Consider the following 20,672-nt stretch of genomic DNA (forward strand, 5'->3'; position numbering starts at 1 on the left):
CTCATCACCATCAGTGTGTGAGTGTGTGTGTGCATGGATGAATGATACACTGTAGTGTAAAGCGCTTTGGAGTCCTTCGACTCTGAACGGTGCTATACAAGTGCGGGTCATTTTGTCATTTCTAAAAAGTCTTTTTTGACTAGATTTGAGGTTTTGCTCTCACTGGAGGACATTTTTGGCTAAAAGTCATTTATTAGTGAGAAAAACAAAATATAAAAGGTTACAAAATAAGAAAAATAGCCTTAGAGCTTGAATTTATTAATAGAAATAGTCACCTATTTTTGTTTTACATGACCTAATTTATAACAGTAGGAGCGAAAAAGATCAGAGCAGGATTATAGCTAAACCCTGACATCTAGTGGCAGAGTGGTGCACTGCAACAAAAAGGAAAAAAAGATCAGAGCAGGATTATAGCTAAACCCTGACATCTAGTGGCAGAGTGGTGCACTGCAACAAAAAGGAAAAAAAGATCAGAGCAGGATTATAGCTAAACCCTGACATCTAGTGGCAGAGTGGTGCACTGCAACAAAAAGGAAAAAAAAAGAGCCAATTAAGAGTGTTTGGTACACATTCTGTACTTGACTTTATTTGCATAACTCACACACACACACACACACACACACACACACACACACACACACACACACACACACACACACACACACACGATCATTGGATCGATATCCAAAACAACCGGCGCACAATCGTTTCCTAACACACAAACATTTGGTACCACTTCAACAAGTAAGTTTATATTGCAACATCCACTTCCTGTGTTTAAATATACGTTTATACGAGGAAACACTCTGAACATGGTGTTGGTTTACAAAAAAAACAAAAACTAACTGTTTGGTTTTGACGACGTCTAAACTCTCAGAGATAGCAGGTAGAAATGCTCACGATCTAGACCGAAAAATGCTCGTCAATAACCAGCCGGTGGTCTGAGATGCAGTCAGGACGCAACAGTAAATCATTTGGCTGTTGAGGATTGAGCTCAAGATTCGTCACACGAACACATTTAAATGAAAATTAGGAAAAGGACCTTTTCACGACTCTGAAGGCACAAACACCAAATTGACTTCGACATGATCAGAGAGCAGAGACTTGGTCCACTAGCTGCATTATTATACTTAAATGTCCTTTATTTATTCATAGATTTATGAGTCAAGATTAGGAGGACTCTACAGCAACATGTGCACACCAGCATGGTCCATCCGGAGGGTCACTTCTAAACATTTAGAATGAGAAAAAAAAATCTAATTAATTTATCAAAATTTAAAAAATAAATGCGCTGTGACCTGTGACAGTTTGAGTGAAAGCTTCAAAACCTTTCGACTCTTGATGAACGTCAGAGGAACCTGAAGTTTAAACCTTTTAAGGGTGAAAAAAGATCCAAGCAAAAAATATCTGAAGGTCAAAGAGAAACGGGACATATCTGGTGATGAATGAATGATTGAAGTTACAGAAAATACAAACAAAATGCACTTTTATTTTGTGAATGAGCTCCTTCAAAATGAACATCTGCGTTGGTCCTTCAGTAACAGGAATAAAAGTTCCCAAATATCAGCAAAAATAAACGAAAATGTGCAAAAATGTTGCTGTGAGTTCCTGTGAGGTAAAAAAAAGGTTTTTGTCCTCGCGTTGTTTCAAACCCAGGAAAAAAACATTTCTGATGTCTGAGCTCATCTTTGTTTACGCTCCTCCCAGAATCCTTTGCTGTTTTAGAACATTTTAATTATTCTATTTTTTCTGGGTCGATGTTGTCTAGGTCGATGTCCGGCGAGGCCACGCAGCACATGCACAGCTTTTGAGTGAACAGAGAGATTTTATCTGCAAAGACAACAAAAGATTCATTTTAAATTCATTATTCCAAAAATATTTCTTGTTTTAAAGCATTTTCTTAGCGACGGGAGTTTTAAAAGCACAAACGCACACGGATCACTTCAAACATGTAAAGGCTCGACGCACTTTGGACTTTTGAAAGTGTAATCTTAATCCCTCTTATCGCCAAGTCACGACATTTTTACTTGGATTGACACAAGCTCTTAATCTTTCTGCTGCAAAAGTTAGTCTGATTATTCGCTTAGAAACCAAGAATGTTTGCTGCTGATCAATAAAAATAAGGTTTTCATAAACATGAAACTAATAAAAGTCTTAGAAAAGGAAACTATGTGAAACTAAACCAAATTACTTCTGATTCGTTGTTTAAAAGCTTCAAAATATTTACGAAGAATCCTAATCTGGATTAGGTCCACCAGTACAGTCATTCTGGATAATCCTGATTATATTAGCCAGTAAAGTTGTTGCCTGGTCATCTAAACGAGGGCACTTCTCGTCCTTGGCGGCCCCCAAATTGACATTTTAGTTGTTTCTCTGCTCCGACACACCTGAGTTTAACCATTAGGTGATTAACAGGCTTAACCGGTAATTCGGTTATTAAATCAGGTTCATTTGAGAAGGGGAAACAACTAAAACATGCAGGATAGGAGTCCAGTAGAAACCGTGTTGGAGGCCAATAGTCTTAACCATAAACAATAGGGCTGCTATCTAGCATGTTTTAGTCGTTTCCCTGTTCCAACACACCTGATTCCAATCAGCAGGCCTTTAAGGGTGAAGAGTAGCTGGTATTTACGTGCATTCACACCTGGGGCTAGATTCGTGTGTACAATTAATCTAAAATGCTAATTTTTGATCGTCAAAAGTACTCAAATGCAGAAATAAAACAAAGAGATTCAAGATAACCCAAAACTTTCCTTCTGTTGTTACAGATGATTCCCTCAACAGGAAAAATAAAGATGGAGGCTGCAGCGCTATCCCAGGGTAAACAGGTTTTACGTCTCCAAATCCTTCTGACTGATTCATTTCAGTAAATCTAGAGGCTATTTTTAAAAAAACGGCACAAATAAAAATCACTTTTCTCACATTTAAAGAGCAAGTCACCCCCTTCCGGAGTATTACTTCACTCCCACTTCCTGTTTGAAAAATGCAACAAATGCTGTTGCCTAGCAGACCGAGAGGGCGGAGCCGCTAACAAATACACACACACACACACACGCAGGCTCACAACGACATTGTGACATCACATGGTACCAGATAACGTTCTAGGGTACCTCTTAGCCAATAGCGATGGCAGATTTAAATTCAAATGCAGTGCAGAGTTTTTACCTGACATCGGCACAACACTGATAGTTTTAGGCAGAAAATTTAAATTTTAACTAAAACGCACTTAAGTGCTAAACTATTGACTACACGTGTCTGCAGCACGATTAGACACACATTTATATAGTTTATCAGGAAAAAAATTGATTTGGGGGTGACTTGCTCTTTAAATGGTGAAACTTGGACACTAGAAGCAGGAAATCCCTCTAAACTGAACTGTTCAGAGGCACAAATAAACTCTTCCTCCCCCTTTACCGATGGTTTTGTCGAGGAAGGCTGGTCTGGAGCTGGGAGGCAGATGGATGCAGATGAAGTAAACCGGAATGCCGGATAGAGCCACGGCGATCCCAACCAGGGAGTTGATGGTGTCGCTGTAGAGAGGCACCACCACCAGGAAAACGCTGCACAAGCAGTAAACGATTGGGAAGAACAGGGAAAGCTGAGGGGAGGGGCAAAAACAAACTAATTAGGTTGAAAACAAGCAGGAACACTGCAGACATACAATCTAAAGGATGGTGGCGACTCGGCTACCTTTACAGGTCGCGGCATGTCAGGCGCTTTGAAGCGAAGGTAGATCTGACTGGCTATGGACATGCCGATGAAGAGCCAGTAATTAAAACTGAAGTAGTTGATCAGCTGGAAGACGTCGGGCACAGAGAGGTACAGCAGAGACATGGCGCCCTGAGAGAGCAGAACAAACACAGAAACTACAATAAAGGATCCAAATGTAGGCCTAGGATTATCTAAACTACGTTTAGGTGTTGGCTGCGGTGGCCATCTTGGATCAGGCCAACTCTAAAACGTAATCAATGGAAATCCAACGACTAACATCTGAAAGTTCTGTTAGAATCTGCTGCGTGTTTTCATTCAAAAGTTGAGACCAACGTTAAAAAGCAGCGCTGGGATCGGAGTGTAACGCTTGATGTGGATCATGCACAGGATGTTGGGAAGGTGGCGTTCCCTAGATCCAACGAAAAACAACCTGCAAGAGCCAAAAACAAAAAGCAGGTTGCTTTGATCGTTCTGTGAAGACATGATTGGGTTTGTGTTTACGGACCTGGAGGCAGCGATGATGGAGGAGTTGAGACCTCCGTAGCAGGAAATCGCCACAGAAATGGGAATCAGCCATCGAGCCCAACCCAGCACCTCGTCCGCAAACGTCTGAGAAGACACGCAGGAGTGAATTTGACCAACAATCCAGAATATCTGCTGGTAAAAAGCCTCAGATTTCAGGCACACGGAAAAGATGGGATGTCACCGACAGTAAACAACTCTTCCTCTACCAGAGGTCTAATCACATCATGAACTTCCACTCGTTCCTCTGTGGAGCGCTAACGTCTTTAGCTAAATGAAGCTGCTGCTCCCACAATCCCCAGGGAGCATCTTCCATGAACCAGACTGGAACCAAGGGGAGATCGCACCCGCTCACCACGGCAACGGCCTCGCTGCTGAGCACAGTGTCCGGATCCATGACGACGTAGTAGGCCACGTTGGTTAGGATGTAGATAATGGTGACGAGGGGCATGGAAATCGCAATGGATAAAGGTAGATTCCTGCAAGGAAACACGGGTTTAGCGTTTTGTGTGAAACGATCCTTTCTTTAAAAGATGTTTTGAAAAGCCGGCACCTTTCTGGATTCTTGATCTCCTCTGTGATGAAGTTGAGCGTATCCCAGCCGGAGTACGAGTACAGCGCCGAGTAAAGAGCCAAGGCCATGTCGCCAGGGTCCAGCTTGGAGCCTCTAAACGAGTCCTCAAAGTTGTGGTTGAAACCTGCTCAAAACGGTCAGAGTTAATTTAACTGGTTTACTTCTTCTCGGCTTTAGTTTAATTCAAAGGAAAGCTTTATTTGCTGAAGGAATCTGTGCACAGAACGCCGATTTCAGATTGATGTGCCATGGGACTGCTAACGGAGCCATCTTTACATCAGAATCAACCTCAAAGGTTTTCACTCTTTAACTTCATTCATTTATAGAAAAAGACATTTCGAAATGCACCGATTCCAGTTTGAAGGGGCCGATTTCTGATGTTTTTTTCATTCCGTGAACAATATTTAGCAGAAGATCCGACTACTATATGAAAATAGCACTTTGCAACGGTGCGTTCACTGACCAGGAAAATAAAAACGTAAACTTGGGATTTAGATTTCCTGACCACCAATTCAGCCAATCTCCAGCGAATTTGTTTTGCTGCATCTTTACTCTCGAAGGTGCCGGAGAAGTTAATGGAGAAGGTGGTTCGAGAACGCAACATCATGAAAAGCAACATTTCAAAAGGTCCAAACCCGTTCTTCAGGCTCTCCCTAAGAGTTACAGAATCTGACTGGAAAAACTGAGCAACACCAGACAAAATGAATCCCATCAAAAAATAGGGATGTCCCTTGAGTCCGAGTCATTTGATTTTGAGAATCTGCCAATACAGAGTCCCAATCCGATACATAAAAAAAAGGAAAGGAAGAAACAGTTCCAGAATGTTCCTTATTTTTTATTTAATTACCTTTTTATTTTAATTTTGAACAACAGATCACTTCTGTGAGGTAGCTTGAGCAATCAAGTAATAAATAACATAAATTCTTCACTTTTGGACTTTATTGCAAATATAAAAAGTCTAATATAAAAACAGATAGCACTTCAACTTAAAATACCTGGCAGGGGGTCTATTTTGCCTCGGCCCCCAAAATGCTTAGATACGCCCCTGGGCATGGGGCGGAGCTTTGAAGATGATCTGAACTGTATCAACTATATAAATACTACATGCTGATAAATGATTGCTTTATACAGGTACAAACGTGTAGTGGGATAAATCTAACTACATTTTATTTTTTAAGAACTTTGTTTTTTTTTTCTTGCTTTTTATTTTCCCGTCTTCCTGTCCTGTCTGTCTCTGATCTTCCTGTCCTGTCTGTCTCTGATCTTCCTGCATCTCCCAGTCCTCCAGAAAAACTCCTGCCTGCTTTCCTTCTTTTTCACCTCACAAGTAACTTTTTAACTAGCAGATCAAATTGATCTCCTGACCGCAAAAAAGCAGAGCATGCGCCGCGCCGCCCGGCTGTGCCAGTGACGAGCGCTGTAGTGATGGGAATTCGGCTCTTTTTAGAGAGCCGGCTCTTTCAGCTCCCAAGTGGCTCCTCAGATTTTGTGTTGTGTAGAGTACAATTTATAACCAAAATAACGCAAAACTATATGTAAAATGATTTACTAATGTAAAAACATGCAATATATCATATATTTATCATTGCTATGGATTTAATAACTGAACATTTTAAGAAATCTCAACTTTCCGACTGCTGGCGCTCATTTTCTCACCGTCTTCGTCGCACTCTCCTCTCTCTCCGCCCGCATGTGCTCTGCTGTGTGTGATTCTGATCCTCCCTCTTCCCCACCCCCTACTGCTCTGTGTGTGGACAGTCTGGACACGCAGTTACACAGGTTGACCAATCGCCTGTGGCTTTCACCAAAGCAAGGGGGGAGGGGGGAGGGGACGGCTCCCAATGACGAGCCGGCTCCCGTCGTTCACTTCAAAGAGCCGGCTCTTAGAGCCGGTTCGTTCGCGACCGACACATCACTAGAGCGCTGCAGCGCGAGCGCGTCCACACGTCATGCTCAAATACAGACAGAACTTACCAGAGAGAAAATGAACGGGCACGAATGACTGTGTGTTAATTGTATATTTTTGGTGACGCCACTTAGAAACTTAGAAAATGTTACTGTGGCCGTGTGCAGAACGCAGCTGGAGTTCATGAATAATCAGCGTCTGTCTGCCGCTCTGCTCAAAAGCACCCCCGCTACGCTGAGTCCATATAAATAATATAATAAAGGTAGAAACTGGATCTTTTTTGGGCTCCTTCTGGGTGTGTAAGTTAAGGGCTTCAGGGGAGCCTTACAACCTTGAAGGAGAACCAAGTTGCTCTCCTGTAAATTGAACCCAGTATCCGACTCCGGATCAGGGCTTGGATCAGGAAGTAAATCCCAAGTCCCAATCGAGTCTGAAACCACGTGATCGATCGGGGCCGATTTCCGAGCATGTGATCGGATCGGGACATCCCTCTAAAAAAAAAACCATAAAAACATCAAGCTATCTTATGTTTTCGACCCGTTGTTGGCGACTTGTGCTACCTACGTAACCGCCTAATGAGTTACTACGCTAGCTAATATAGTTTGGTGTTTTAATGGTGAAAAACTAGATAGTTTGCAGCTTTCTTGGTTTATTCTTAAACTTCGAGATCACATTCAACGTGTTTACATCAGAAAACCAAACTTAGACTGATGTTCTTTTTAAATGCATGTAAACACGTCCGTCTTGCTGAGGGCGAGCCGGTTCTCATTGTGCTGAAGCACCCAGATAACATGGGAAACAAGACTTCATCTGCATGTAAACGGCCCAGTCGAGCTGATACCGATATCGCGACTGAGTGACACGTGCAACGCCACCAAAGCGTGCATTACGCATCAAATAAGCTGTGCTGCAGCGTTGCGGTTGTCCATTCCTTCGGTCCTTGGGCGTATCCTGTTTCGACTTTGTCCGCTTCACTCTCACCAGCACTTGTTTACCATCTGTGCTGCTACAAGCTAACCAGAAGTATGCAGACACGGAAGGCTCCCAGTTTATTACTTTAGATCGACTTAAATGCTCATGTAAGAGTGCCGAGCGGCTCAGCGCCACCAACTATCTGGGAAAACCCCACGAACAACGTGTGACAGTGCGAGTGTCCTGCCACAGTGTCCCGATTGATCATGCGCCCTGGCTACTTGGCCAAGGGGATGTCCCTTTGGCTGACTGGTTAGAGCGTATGACTCTCATCCGGGAGTCTGGGGATCGAATCCCGCCCGGGCCCTCGTTTATCCACCTTGCCACAAACGGATCAAATCCTCCAGAATCCGCCCCGAACCTCCTCCGACTCGCTGCACTTTCTTCTGACAGCTCCCCAGACACACACGCCTCCACCTCTACACAGAACTCTTCCAATTAAATTTTTAAACAGAGCAGAACATTTTGTCTGTCAAACTAGCTACACCAGTTTTTTTTCCCCACTTCCTGTTCAGCTGACCCGAGTACAGAACGTGCCGTTTGTACGGAAAGACACGTGAGTAGAGGTGGGAGGGCTGGACAGAGGGCAGTTCGATGGGTGGATCAGGATCCGATTAAGAGCAAGACTCGGTGCTCGGGTGAGGTTCTTCCAGGATAGCAGGTTTCACGTGCAATTAAAATGATTCATTTCTTGACAAAAACACATATTTAGTGGTGGAGATCTGTGTTTTAAGAGCTTTTAAAGCAATACGGAAAAAATAAAATTAAAAATGCTCCAGAAAAACATATCCACCTTAAATCTTGCAGTCTGCTCCAATTTCAACTTGGACTAGTTCAAAGTCACAGTTGACCAGGAAATAAAACTGTAATTTGAAAACTTCTAAAATAAGAATGCAAAGATCTCATTTGGTCTCAAGATGGAGAAATTCCATTAAAAAAAGGGATTTCTGCTCCGACGGCCACGCCTTCCAGGCTATTCAGTAACTCAACAACATTCCAGCTTAATTCCTACACAGCGCCACGGCGTCTCCCGCTCAGAAAATAACGAGGAAGCCCAACCATACCTTGGCCAAGCTTAACCATGCCGGTGATGATGATGACGATGAGCGCGAGGACTTTAGCCACAGTGGAGATGACCTGAAGGATCGCCCCCCATTTGACTTTCATACAGTTTACCGCTGTGAGTAAACCTGCAAATAAAGACAAGAAAGTAGAAAACATCATTAAAAACAGCAGCTAACTGATCCATTTTAGTATTAAGCAATCACCAAATCAACTAATAAATGACCCGAAGATACAAAAAAGTGAATTAAACACTGAGAAAAGCAGCTCAGTGAAAACATTTGGGAGCAGTTTGTACAGGAACCGGATCTCCCATCCTCACAGCAGCCAGAGTTCTACCTTCAGGTGAACCTGATCTGCTGGAAACCTGCTTTTCTCTCCAGGTAGCAACAGGTTAAAGACTCAACAGGTGCATTTGCCTCACAGATAAGCCCAACGACAGTTTTTACCGAAGCAGAGGTGCTTTAAGGTGGAATTAAAGTGTTATTTCTCACGTCTGCGCCTCTCACACAAGTTTACTTAAACACAGCCGACTTCATATGTTCTAAAGGTGAACTTCAGACACGTTTTATGGAAGAGGAAGTGTTATATTTCACTTTCACTAGAAGGAACAAAGAGATCCACTGTTAACCACTGTAGCGACTTGAATGGCCTCATTTGTGACCCAAAGGTCACACTTCCCTAGCTGGGTCACGCTGCCCTGGCTGTACTTCTATCCACAGATTATCCGTTACAGGAGACATAAAGTCTGCTAAACCATCAGTAATCTGACTGCTTTTATCTGTCTGCTGTTCCGTCCCAAGATGAAGGACACTTCAAGATTTAAAATAACCATTCTAATAAACTCTTTTCACTGTTTATTACAAGGTTCATAAATAATCATCATGAATAATCATCGTGGTTCATTATAAATGTATTTAATTACTGAAATGACTTATTCTTTGGTTAATAATAATAATTTATGATAATCAGTAACGTTTGATCAGTAACCAGAAGGTCATGTACACTTATACACACCATGCAGGGGACTGAATCAGGGTAAAGGTAACTGCACCTCATGTCTTTGCTTCATAACCAAAGCTTTCTATCTCTGAGAGGGCGTGTTCTGAGGTTTAATAAAACCAAAAACTCCTCAGTTCAAGTTCAGTTCTGAACCAACCAAAAGCTCTCTGTGGCACGAGAGCCCCAGAGGATAAGGGTCGGCCAGCCGAAGACTCACTAAGCTGTTCTATCACGCCGATAGAATCGCTCCGAATAAACGCCACCTGCACCAGCTGACGTAACTCCTTCAGAGTTAAGTTAAGACGCAAACTCAACACCTGTGTGCCCTGCGGCAACTCTTGGACCAGAGAGTCGGTACCACTCGGGTCTTCCCTACCGGACCGAGTACCCAGAGGCTGACAACATCCTCCCTTTGACCTCCGAATCCACACAGAGGGTCGTCTGATCGGTGAGGTAGAACACAGATTGCGTCCGATGCTGTTCTCTCTAAGAAACAACTTAGTTAGCTGCAAAACAACTTTTTCACCCAGAACGCGTTTCTCTCTCTGATAGGAACCTTCTGAGATTCCATCCATGCATCCAAACACACGCATTTCATTTTAGCTTCCATTCAGACACAAGTTGCATTTAATACCAAGTTTGAATATCAAAGCCGTTATAAATTGTCATTTTTAAATTGTTAGTAATAAATTCTTTTTAAACCTGACTCTTATTTGAAATGAAACACAGAATGGTGTATATTTGTTTATTGAATAAGCAAATATTCCATGAAGTCTTCTGGTTTAATAAATAAACTTTTGCTATTAATTTAAATATCTTAAATTAAATATTAATCTTTGGATTGACCGCTGGAGATAGGCACCAGCCCCCCCCCCCCCCCCCCCCCCCTCCAAGACCCTACACGGACAAAGCGGGTTCAGAAAATGGATGGATGGATTAAATACAGACCAAGCCCGTTGGTGTATGAACTTCTATTGATTATATAAATATCCATGAATATTTATGTAAATATAAGCTTCATATGCTAATTTGTTTGATCTTTCTCAGGATCTAACAAAGCTGATAGCAAACAGCGTTAAATCCTAGTATGTAGATTGTCAACTCTACACCACCGACTAAGGAATGAAACTTTACTCAGTTGAAAAATTCAACCAACAAAAAAGCCAAATTCTATGTTGTGTTGTTTTAATGTAAAAATCTAAACTATAAATTATGTTATTATGTTGTTTTATAGTAATCTATAAAACAACATAATAACATCAACTAAATAAGTTATTGTAGATAAAAATAGCATTTCCTCCATCATCTTATTTCCTGCAGCTTAAAGATATGTTCCTTACATTTCCACCACTGATTGGTGTTTATATGAACTTCTCTGGTTATTTACAAGCAGCAATTTATTTATATCTCTTAAAAACTGCTAAGAAATGTTAAAGATCTGAGTTGTTTGAACATTGCAGCGCTAGTTTAGTCTAAACTAGTGGTTAGCATGTCAGTCATCAGGATGTCAATGCCATTTCTTCAAAGTGAGGCCTTCAAAATAGGGATGGACAATATATCGGCATCAATATCGGTAGCAGGCCGATGTACAACCGATATTTTTTTCCATCTTGTCACCATTTGTTTGCCTGTTTCAGAGGGTGTTTAGTCATATCATAGTGATCGTAATCATCTCAAAGGCGTAAATGTGTGTGTGGTGTGTGTACTTAACGTAAAATCAGCTTTAATAATTTTTATTCTATACAAAATCTGCTGATTTTAGAAGCATTAATGCCAGTATATTGATATCGGCAAATATCTGTTATCGGCCATAGCAGTGATCTTAATATCGGGTATCAGTATCGGCACAAAAACTTCATATCGGTGCATCACTACTTCTAAATGTTACAAATACACCCTCAAACGTACACAAAAACAAACATAACGGCAGACTAAACAATACAGCCATGTTGTTTTTTTATCACTGATAAAAATGTGTAAACACAAGAGAAGCCTTACATATGATGGCGGCAGCGAAGAGGCGGACAGCGTAATAAGGAGCCAAGCAGGTGGGATAGAAAGGCTGGACCATGTAGTTGGAGAAGGTCAAGGCGATCACGGCCTGACAGGCAGGTTCTACGATCAGCAGGGACGTCCACAAGCTGACATAAAAAAAACACGCAACCGGGTTTAAATGCAGTTACTTTCATCCTGAAACAGCATCCTAAAAGGAGGACCCATGACGTACTCCTGTGGTACGTCAGACGGATACATTGCTCCATGCGGTTGAATCCATTTTGAAAACGCAGCATCTTTAGAAATACAGAAATTTGTCAGATTTGAATTTTTGCAAATACATTTGCATAAAAACTGTTTATTTTTTCATGTTGGTTTCGGTTTCTATTGTTTTAAAAAACATTAGAAACAAAATCTGCTATTAATTTAAAGTCCCGTTAGTCGTCATCACTCCGGGGAAATCACATCTCCGTATTCGACCCATCTCCGTGGGGAGAGGTGAGCTGCAGACCCGGCTGTGCTCGGGAACTATTCGGTGGTTTAACCCCCAATCCAACCCCTTTAAAGCCGAGTGTCTAGCAGGGAGGCGTTGGGTCGCATTTTTAGTCTTTGGTGGGATTTGAACCCTGATCTCCCAGTAAAGGGTGACACTCTACCACTAAGCCACTAGGTTTGTTGTTAACCGCGATTTATCACAAGTTAACCATGGAGTACAGCTGACTAATCACAAAACAGTTTTTTTGACTGATCTTACAGACCTATTATTTAATTTAGGCATTCATTTCAAATTTAATTAATTGACACATTAAAAAGATATTTAGTGTTTTAATTACTGTGCTGTGGCACTTTTGGCCTTCCGTAATTTTCTGGTCACATACATACCGAATAAAAGCCAAGAATCCTCCAAAAGCCTCCAGAATGTAGGCATAGGAGGCTCCGGATTTACGAATAGTGGTTCCAAGCTCAGCGTAGCATAATGCTCCAAACACAGAAAACACCCCTCCGATGGCCCACACTATCAGGGACAAGCCAAAAGAGCCTGTGTACATGAGAACACCCTGTGGGAATCGTTGAAAAATAAAATTAAATAAGGAATTAATTGGAAGTATAGATCAAATCATGGCAAAAATATTCAATAAGGACACTATTATGAACTAAACTATTAAAAATAGCAAACATAAAGCTAAAAAAATGTTAGAAATAGATGTAATTTTCCAAATCAAACTGTTTAAATCCAATGTAGATCACGTGAGTTCATGTAAACATTGGTATAGAGAAGTGGGTCAATATTAGTTTTTTTTTCTCAGTACGACTGAGGGGAAACATAAACTAGGCCAGGAAAGATAATACGGCTATAAAAGCAGAAATTCTCACCTTAGGTGAGACAAAGATTCCAGAGCCGATCATATTTCCCACGATGAGGCACACCCCATGGAGGAGGGAGATCTCCTGCTTCAGCCGGATGGCGTCGCCCTGAGAACCCGCGTCCACTTCAGCAACCATCCTGAGGAATTTACAGCTTTAAGGCTCAACTCTGACCACAGGAAAAGTGCCGAGGAACGATCAAGGGGTCAGCAGGAAAGCACAACTGTTAAAACAGGAAAAACAAGGGAAAGGGCCGAACTCAATGGGGAAAAGAGACAATAAGAGGGAGGTCAGAGGTCACGAAGAGAAAAAGATGACTCCCATCTCCATCAGCCGATCTGAGGTGCACTTCTTCCCTGGGCCACTGTAAAAAAAGAAAACGGACAGTTGGTCTCATTTGCCGTGTTTTCACTATAGGAGGAAGATCGGTCATGTCTCCATGGAAAATCGACCCTTTCCGGGCTTTGCTAAGATGTCAGCATCACGACCATTTCGGCAGTGAGTGATGTCACTGATCAGAGCCAAAAAGGCATCCGTGAACATTAAAGTGGAAAGTAGGGCTGGGCAATAAATCGAAAATTTATTGTTGTCGAAATTTCTGACTTTTATCGAGAATTTTTCTCATGCCAATAAATTTGATAATAAAAAAATGAAAAGATGTGTGGAGGTTGGCAACATTCATGTCCCTTCAAGCAGCTCTACCTCCTTGATTCACGTAAAAACGTGAACGACCCATCTAGTGGACGGCTTTTGTTCCTGCGCATACCTGTAGTTATTGTTCATTTATCGTTAAGAGGTGAAATCCTCAATATATCGTGATATTGACTTTAGACCATGTCGCCCAGGCCTAGCACTCCACTGATTTCCCTCTTTCCTGTTCACTCTCTCTTTCTTTACATTTTTAATCACAAATGTCTATTTTTTGCTCATTTAAATATATTTTTAATCATTTTCTAAATTCTTTTTTATACTTTTACATTTTTTGATTTTGTGAAGCGCCTCGTGATTTTTATCTTAAGTGGCGCTATAGAAAAGATCTGCCTTCTTCTTCTTCTAGCAGAAATCTGGAGTGTTTTCTCAGAACACCATCTAGAGGCGGAAAAATGTATCGCAGCTTTAACTCATTCGCTGCCAGCGTTTCTCACCGTTTTTACAGTTTTAAGAGTCACAGAACGTTGCGCACTAGGATGATGTTGACGCCAAAACAACCAAAACAAAGCAGAGACTCACCTCTTACATCGGGAAGAATCTGCGTGTTTCGAGCGTTATCCGTTCTTTCATAATCCGTTGTCGAATTGTGATTGGTAGACGCTTTTCCGGTTCGCGCCTCACCTTTTTTACAAGAACGGCCCAAAGCGATCTCCCAACACATGGATGTTCTGCTTCCTGATAAAGTGACGTGTGACGTACGCGGATGAAGATCGGCTTCCGAGCTGAGGTGTTTGTTCTCTCAATGCGGGGGCTCGTTCCGATGCCCAAACAGTAAAAAGAATGCAAATGACGACTTTAGTTGTCATTGGCAGTGAATGAGTTAAGCCCCCATCCCAGCTTCTGTCCCGGAAGCAACACTTCGTATTCGTAAACGTGCACCTCTAGCCGACTAAAGGGCTAAAATACAGTTTTACAACTATTATTCTCAAGTTGTTCTGTTTAACTTGTCTAGAAGAAATGTCTCCAACTCTGCATCTGTCTAGGTACTTTTTTGCAAATGTGCACAGGTTCTGTGACGGACATCTGCACTTGAGCTGATATCTAATGCTAATGGCTAATGCTGAGCGGGGTTCAATTCAAATTTGCATGGGGCTTTACAAGACAAGAGATATTTTTAGCAAAAAATAGATATTGTCTACATGATATCACAGTACAGGGTAAGACCATCATTTTAACGATTTTCAAAAAAAAATTCGTACATAATTCCAAAAAGGGAAAAAAGCAGCGTTCAGTGACCAAAATAAATCTTTTTTTTTTATGTTCTATAGGAGAAAAGTGGTCAAAATTCAGACGTTGTGGGGGTTATTCTGTCACATCCATCTGCATTGGAAGTTTAGAAACCTATCATACCTTTTTCCTTTGCACTCCACTTCACCAGCAGCTCTTTCAAATGTACAAATCCTGGTTGTTTGGCGACATGCGCCAATATCATTTCCTTCTTAGTAACAACCAAGCAACATGAGTTAAACACAAGTCACGCCCAGTGACTCCACTATGCCATTTTTGGTCTGAGAAATGATCCTTTTAGGCTCATGCCGCAATGATCCGGTAAAATTACCCGCTAACTATGGAAGTGGAAACGGGCATTTTAAGTGCATTTCACATGCTTCTTATTTTTGATAAGGAGTAAACGAGTTATTTAACTTTTGTTGGATAATTTCTCTATTTTTTTCTTTATTTCTTTCTTTAACCTGGAACATGGCTTAGATCGTGTCTCTATTATTTATCTGTGCACAAAGTATGCTGGAGTGTTTGTTCTTCACACAATCAGACTAGATACGTCCATTATTCTCACGCCTTGTTCATTTAGGATAAGATTCGTGACGCACACGTATCTTGACACATTTCCATGTACTGATCCACAACTATTTAAGATTATGCCAGCAGAGGCTCGGGGCTCATAGCATTCAGAGAGGCCAGGGGTCTCATTTATCAAACATTGCGTAGAGTCCTTACTAAAACCGTACTTAATCTCAGCAAAGAAAATGTACTGACGCCAAGAAGTTTTGTGATCTATCCAACATGGAGTACGCACAGCTGCACGCAATCTCCGCTTCATAAATCAGAGACTAACGAGAATGTTTCTCAGCTGCATTGCCCTCACCACGCCCACTTACTGCCATAAATAGTCAATACAAAGTGCCTTGTGGACCTCACGCATATACATAAGCCGGCTGTTGCAGCGCTCCGCCAATGACGATGGCGACCGTAGATCAAGGCAGCGCTATTTCACAGAAATTGAGGTACTTGTGGGTGAGGTGGAGCAATGAAAGGAAGTACTTTTGCAAAACAAATAAGAGAAAATCCACAGAGTGGCACAGCGTTGCTGAAGCCGTCAATGTTGTGAATTATTCAGCGAGATCTGTGGCGGATATAAAGAAAAATGGTCTAATCGGGATTCGATCCCCAGACTCCCAGGTGAAAGTCACGCGCGCTAACCAGTCAGCCAAACGGAAATCTCACCTGTACAAGTAGCCAGGGTGCTTGATCAATCAGGTCACAGTGACAGGACACACACTGTCACAGACGCATGATGTTCTGTCTCAATCTGTCTCCCTGTCCGTATTCTGCGCTTCAGGCTGTGTGTGTGTGTGTGTGTTTGTGCGCGTGTGCATGTGCGCGCATGTGAGTGTGCGTGCACGTGTGTGTACGGGCATGTGTGTGTGCATGTGGGGGGTCTTGTTCTGTGTGAAAACAAAGCAGTACAAGTGATAATGCTGCAGGATTTCATAATTGTATCCTTCTCAGCAGCAGCACTGCAGGTGTTCTCCATGTCCAACATGTGCGTAAGCCAGGTCCTTAGTCAACTTAAAGTTGCGCACATTTTCCCGCTAAATTTTCTTTCATAAATCCCAAAGTTTGCATGAAAAGTTGCTTACGCAGTTTTCCAACCCTGTTTTGTGCGCGTAAGCAAGCTTGATAAATGAGGCCCCAGGTCTGTTTCCTGTACCATTTTCCTGCTTTTCTATATAAATCAATTTAAATTTGAAGCTACCGAATCTGTCTTTTTTCCATCTTATTTACTTATCAAAGTAATAGCTATAAGATTCGAGTGTTTTTCCTTCATACATCCTTCCCCTGGAGATAAAAGGGCCGAGCCGGATCGGGGGCCCTCCTGGACTGCAACCAGCAACGGACTGGACCCCGCGGACCTTAAACCAACAACACTTTCAACCAAATGATGCAGTGGCTCATGATTCAACTTGTAAAAAAAATCACAAATCAATATTTGGGCCCACAAAGGTGCTGAAAATGGTCTCAAACTCTCAGACGTGGAATAGTGAAAATCAGCAACATGCTAATCTACAATTCACCATTAAATAAAGAAAGGAAAAATGTGACATTAAACACCCAGAGACTAAATTTAACCACAATGTGTTTGACTTTCTTTAAAAGAAAACATGGAGAGCTCCGTTTCACACGAGATAAGACACGTTTGCTAAATAGTTAACAAAACTAAGTGACACATCACATTTTTGCGAAGGCCTCGGGCCGACCATGCCTTTGAAAAACCTGTTTGACAGCAATGCTAATAGCAGCTGTGACCGGATTTATTTCTAACACTGTCACAGCTCAGGGCCTCTCAGGTTTAAATATTAATTATTCTAACATCGGCACCGATTCAAAGAGATTAATGCTAAAGCATTTACATTTTAACTCTACAGTAATTTATGCCTAGGAAGAACAAACTTTAAAGGTGTGGAACACTCATTTAATCAATACTTTTGGAGTGGTATCTCGTAGGAACAAATGTCTTGTAAATCATGTTTGGGGGAAAAAGCCCTGGTGCATCAGTTTCAGGAAGTGAGTCACATTGAAGCTGAGCTTCAAATGGCAGGTTTTGCTGTCTTTTGTCCTGATATCTGGACCTCTGACTAGTTAACAGCAACGAGACTACCATTGACTCGGTTTGCTTTGATGTTTTGTCTCTACAAATACCACAAGCCTGAAGGAGTTCTGCTGTGTGGTAGAGTTGCTAATACTAACGGTTAGCTTTGCCCATTTTTGTGCAGCCTACGGTTGCAACAACCAGCATACTTATTGAAAACAGATCTCGTGGGATCACTAATGACCTTCTTAGGTGTGTTCTTGCTGTGTCTTTGTAAATCCATGCTTTCGTTCTTTTTTAAACACAGAAACAGTTTTGAAAAAGTCGGCCGTAACAGAACATTGCTTAAGAGAAAACCATATAATGGACTGGGACAGCACACGGATCATAACCACTGAACAACAAAAATACAAAAGATGGATCAAGGAAGCAATAGAGATAAGGAGACGTGGATGTGGGACCATGAACAGGGACGACGGAGTTTACACGCTGGACCACGCATGGGACTGCATCGTCGGAGAGGGGAGAGCGGGCAGTAGAGGGCGACAACGTCCTCTGCTGCCCGCAGATAAACGGAGAAGGAAGTGACGCGCCACCATCAGCGTCAGCCTGAAGAAGCCGGCAGCTGTCGGCAAAACCGTAGCTACAAACAGGTAAACACTAATGACCTTTCTAGCCTACCTGTTGGGATTTTATATTTGAATTTATTTTGTTTAAATATATTAATATTTTAATTATCATGCTATACCATCCATCTGATTTTGTAAAAATGCATAATAAAATGTGTTTATAGTTGGGTAAGCACCTTCATCAGTACAAATAAATTAACTACTGCTGAATGGAGACCCATCCAAGATGGCGACAGGTCACTACAGTAGCTCCAACAGGCAACAACAGTTCACGGGGCATCTACGTAAATGATGTCTGTGGTCGAGACATTCTCTACTGTTTCCTTGATGCTAAACTAACAACAGCCTTCCCTATCAAGAGTCAAGATGGGTGAGTCCACGAATGCTAAATGACAATGTGTCATAGATCTGTCAGGATTTTCAAATCTTAGAGGTTTACTGTGCATTTTCTATATCAAATTAATGCAGGAGATAGGTGTAGAATCCTTTTTCATGTTTAGCCTGTGTTGCCTACCACTAGGGGGCAGAAGTAAGATTTTTTTAAATGTTTTTTCAGTGTTCCACACATTTAAACCCTCTGTGGCATTTGGTATTTAACAGATAACCCCCCACCCCCTCCCCACCTCCTGATTAGATCAATGACATTATACAAGCATCTGTTCTGCCTCCTTAAGCCAATATGGCTCCTGTAGTTAATGCGCCTCTGTTTACAAGCTAGAAGAACATTTTCTAGCAACAAATGGCCATATTTCCTCCAACAGCCGCTGAAAACCAGACAAGTTTATCACAAGTTTATCCAATTACTAGATGTATTACTAATATAGATGCAAACAAAGCAGAACCCTTCACAGAAGTACATCTCATTTCCTAGACACTTGTTTTAAATATGGATTTTTTAAATACTAAAATCTGAACTGCCCTGTTTAAAGTAAACAAAAAGTAACACTTTTGGTCACGTTTTCTCCTAAAATCAGACTTATTTCCTGTAAATGTTGGTTTATTCGTGTGTGCGTGCGTGCGTGCGCGCGCGCGCGCGCGTGTGTGTGCACAACACACATTGTGCTCGGAGACTCTTCGGCTACAAACTTACACTAAAAACATAATGTACAAACAAATACAGGAATCTGACTCCAGCGGCAACGTGTTTTCATCACATCTACTTGAGCTAGGCGCGCTCTCAAAGGGTGCTAGTTTACTGGTGTACACAAGTCGGCTAAACACCTCTAGAACGTCGCCACCGCGGTGTTCGTTACCCGTGTGAAAACCATCGGTGAAAACCAAACTGGTAGCGAAACTCTGCATGACACCACCCTCAAATCAGGTGGTCGTTTTTTTCCACTAGCGCGCGCTGTCAACACTTAGCGCGAATACTAGCCAACCTGGACAAATACGAGTTTAGATGGAAAACGATGGAACGATTAAGTGGTTTTCTCCAGCACGAGCTTTAAACGGTGACGTAAGGCTTACCTGCGTCCATTTAAACACAACTCACGGTGGCTCTGCGATTAGCAGTTAGCTAATAACTCAAGCAGCTGGTGATGTTCACACATGATGTTGCCGGGACATCAAGCTAGCATTAGATTAAAGGAAGTTAGAGAGGAAACTAAGAAGCCACTCACTAACTTCCAGTGACATCTAGGTGGAGGATGTAAAACGGAACCCAGTTACCTGGCTGCGTTCCCTTCCTCGACTGGATCAAGCAGCGACCCATGTGCTTGCTGCTGTGTCACCAACTTCCAGCAAGGGAACATCTGCTCGAACGCTCCTCCTCATCAGCAACCGCCGCCGGAGGATAGTTAACACCACCCACCGCCACACAGACACCAAGAATACCCGATAAAAGGGTCAAATTAAAACCAGATAAAAAAATAAACCAGTACAAATTATAGTTAAAAACAAATGAAAGTAACACAGCAACCACATTTCGTCCAGGTGTTGGTAGTAAAGGCAATAATCCGAAGCGTAAAAAGTGGGGTCTACTCCTTTAGATCTCGGGGGCGCATGAACAGGCTAGAAGTGATGAGAGGCGGGGGGAGGAGCTTTCCTGTCTGCTTCCTCCCCCTGTCAAATCTAATTATAATTACTTTAATTGCTATTAAGAATGTAGACGTCCAACAATGTTATAAAACACACAGATCAATACTTAACCTGGGATAAGAATACTTACTGGTGTTAATCATAATATTAGGCCTTAATTTAGACTCGCGCCAAAATATCTGATAGATAGTAGTCTTTATTTACATTATAAAGTTTAAATATGTTCTTATGAAAATAGGCTATTGTGAAATAATCTATAAAATTACAACACACTACTTAAACGTGTGCAAACTCCGCCTAACTTGTGCGCCACCAATTACGCCGGTGAACATGCAATGGAGCAGACCCTCTGTGTCA

The 20,672-nt window shown here is 41.9% G+C and overlaps 1 protein-coding gene across 1 annotated transcript; it reads right to left on the minus strand.

The window, feature by feature from the left end:
* Positions 1–1,595: 1,595 nt before the first annotated feature.
* si:dkeyp-120h9.1 (Y+L amino acid transporter 2-like) lies at positions 1,596–20,112 on the minus strand. Its single transcript, XM_070547381.1, has 12 exons — positions 19,947–20,112; positions 13,119–13,248; positions 12,627–12,802; positions 11,748–11,890; positions 8,750–8,875; positions 4,787–4,931; positions 4,589–4,712; positions 4,217–4,320; positions 4,045–4,141; positions 3,691–3,840; positions 3,415–3,598; positions 1,596–1,830 (listed from the first exon to the last, which is right to left on the minus strand). Exons 1-12 carry the CDS (start codon positions 20,027–20,029, stop codon positions 1,736–1,738), a joined length of 1,557 nt encoding a protein of 518 aa, XP_070403482.1. The 5' UTR covers positions 20,030–20,112; the 3' UTR covers positions 1,596–1,735.
* Between the last annotated feature and the right edge of the window lie 560 nt (positions 20,113–20,672).

Source organism: Nothobranchius furzeri, chromosome 19 (assembly GCF_043380555.1).
Source record: "Nothobranchius furzeri strain GRZ-AD chromosome 19, NfurGRZ-RIMD1, whole genome shotgun sequence".
Lineage (NCBI taxonomy): Eukaryota > Metazoa > Chordata > Actinopteri > Cyprinodontiformes > Nothobranchiidae > Nothobranchius > Nothobranchius furzeri.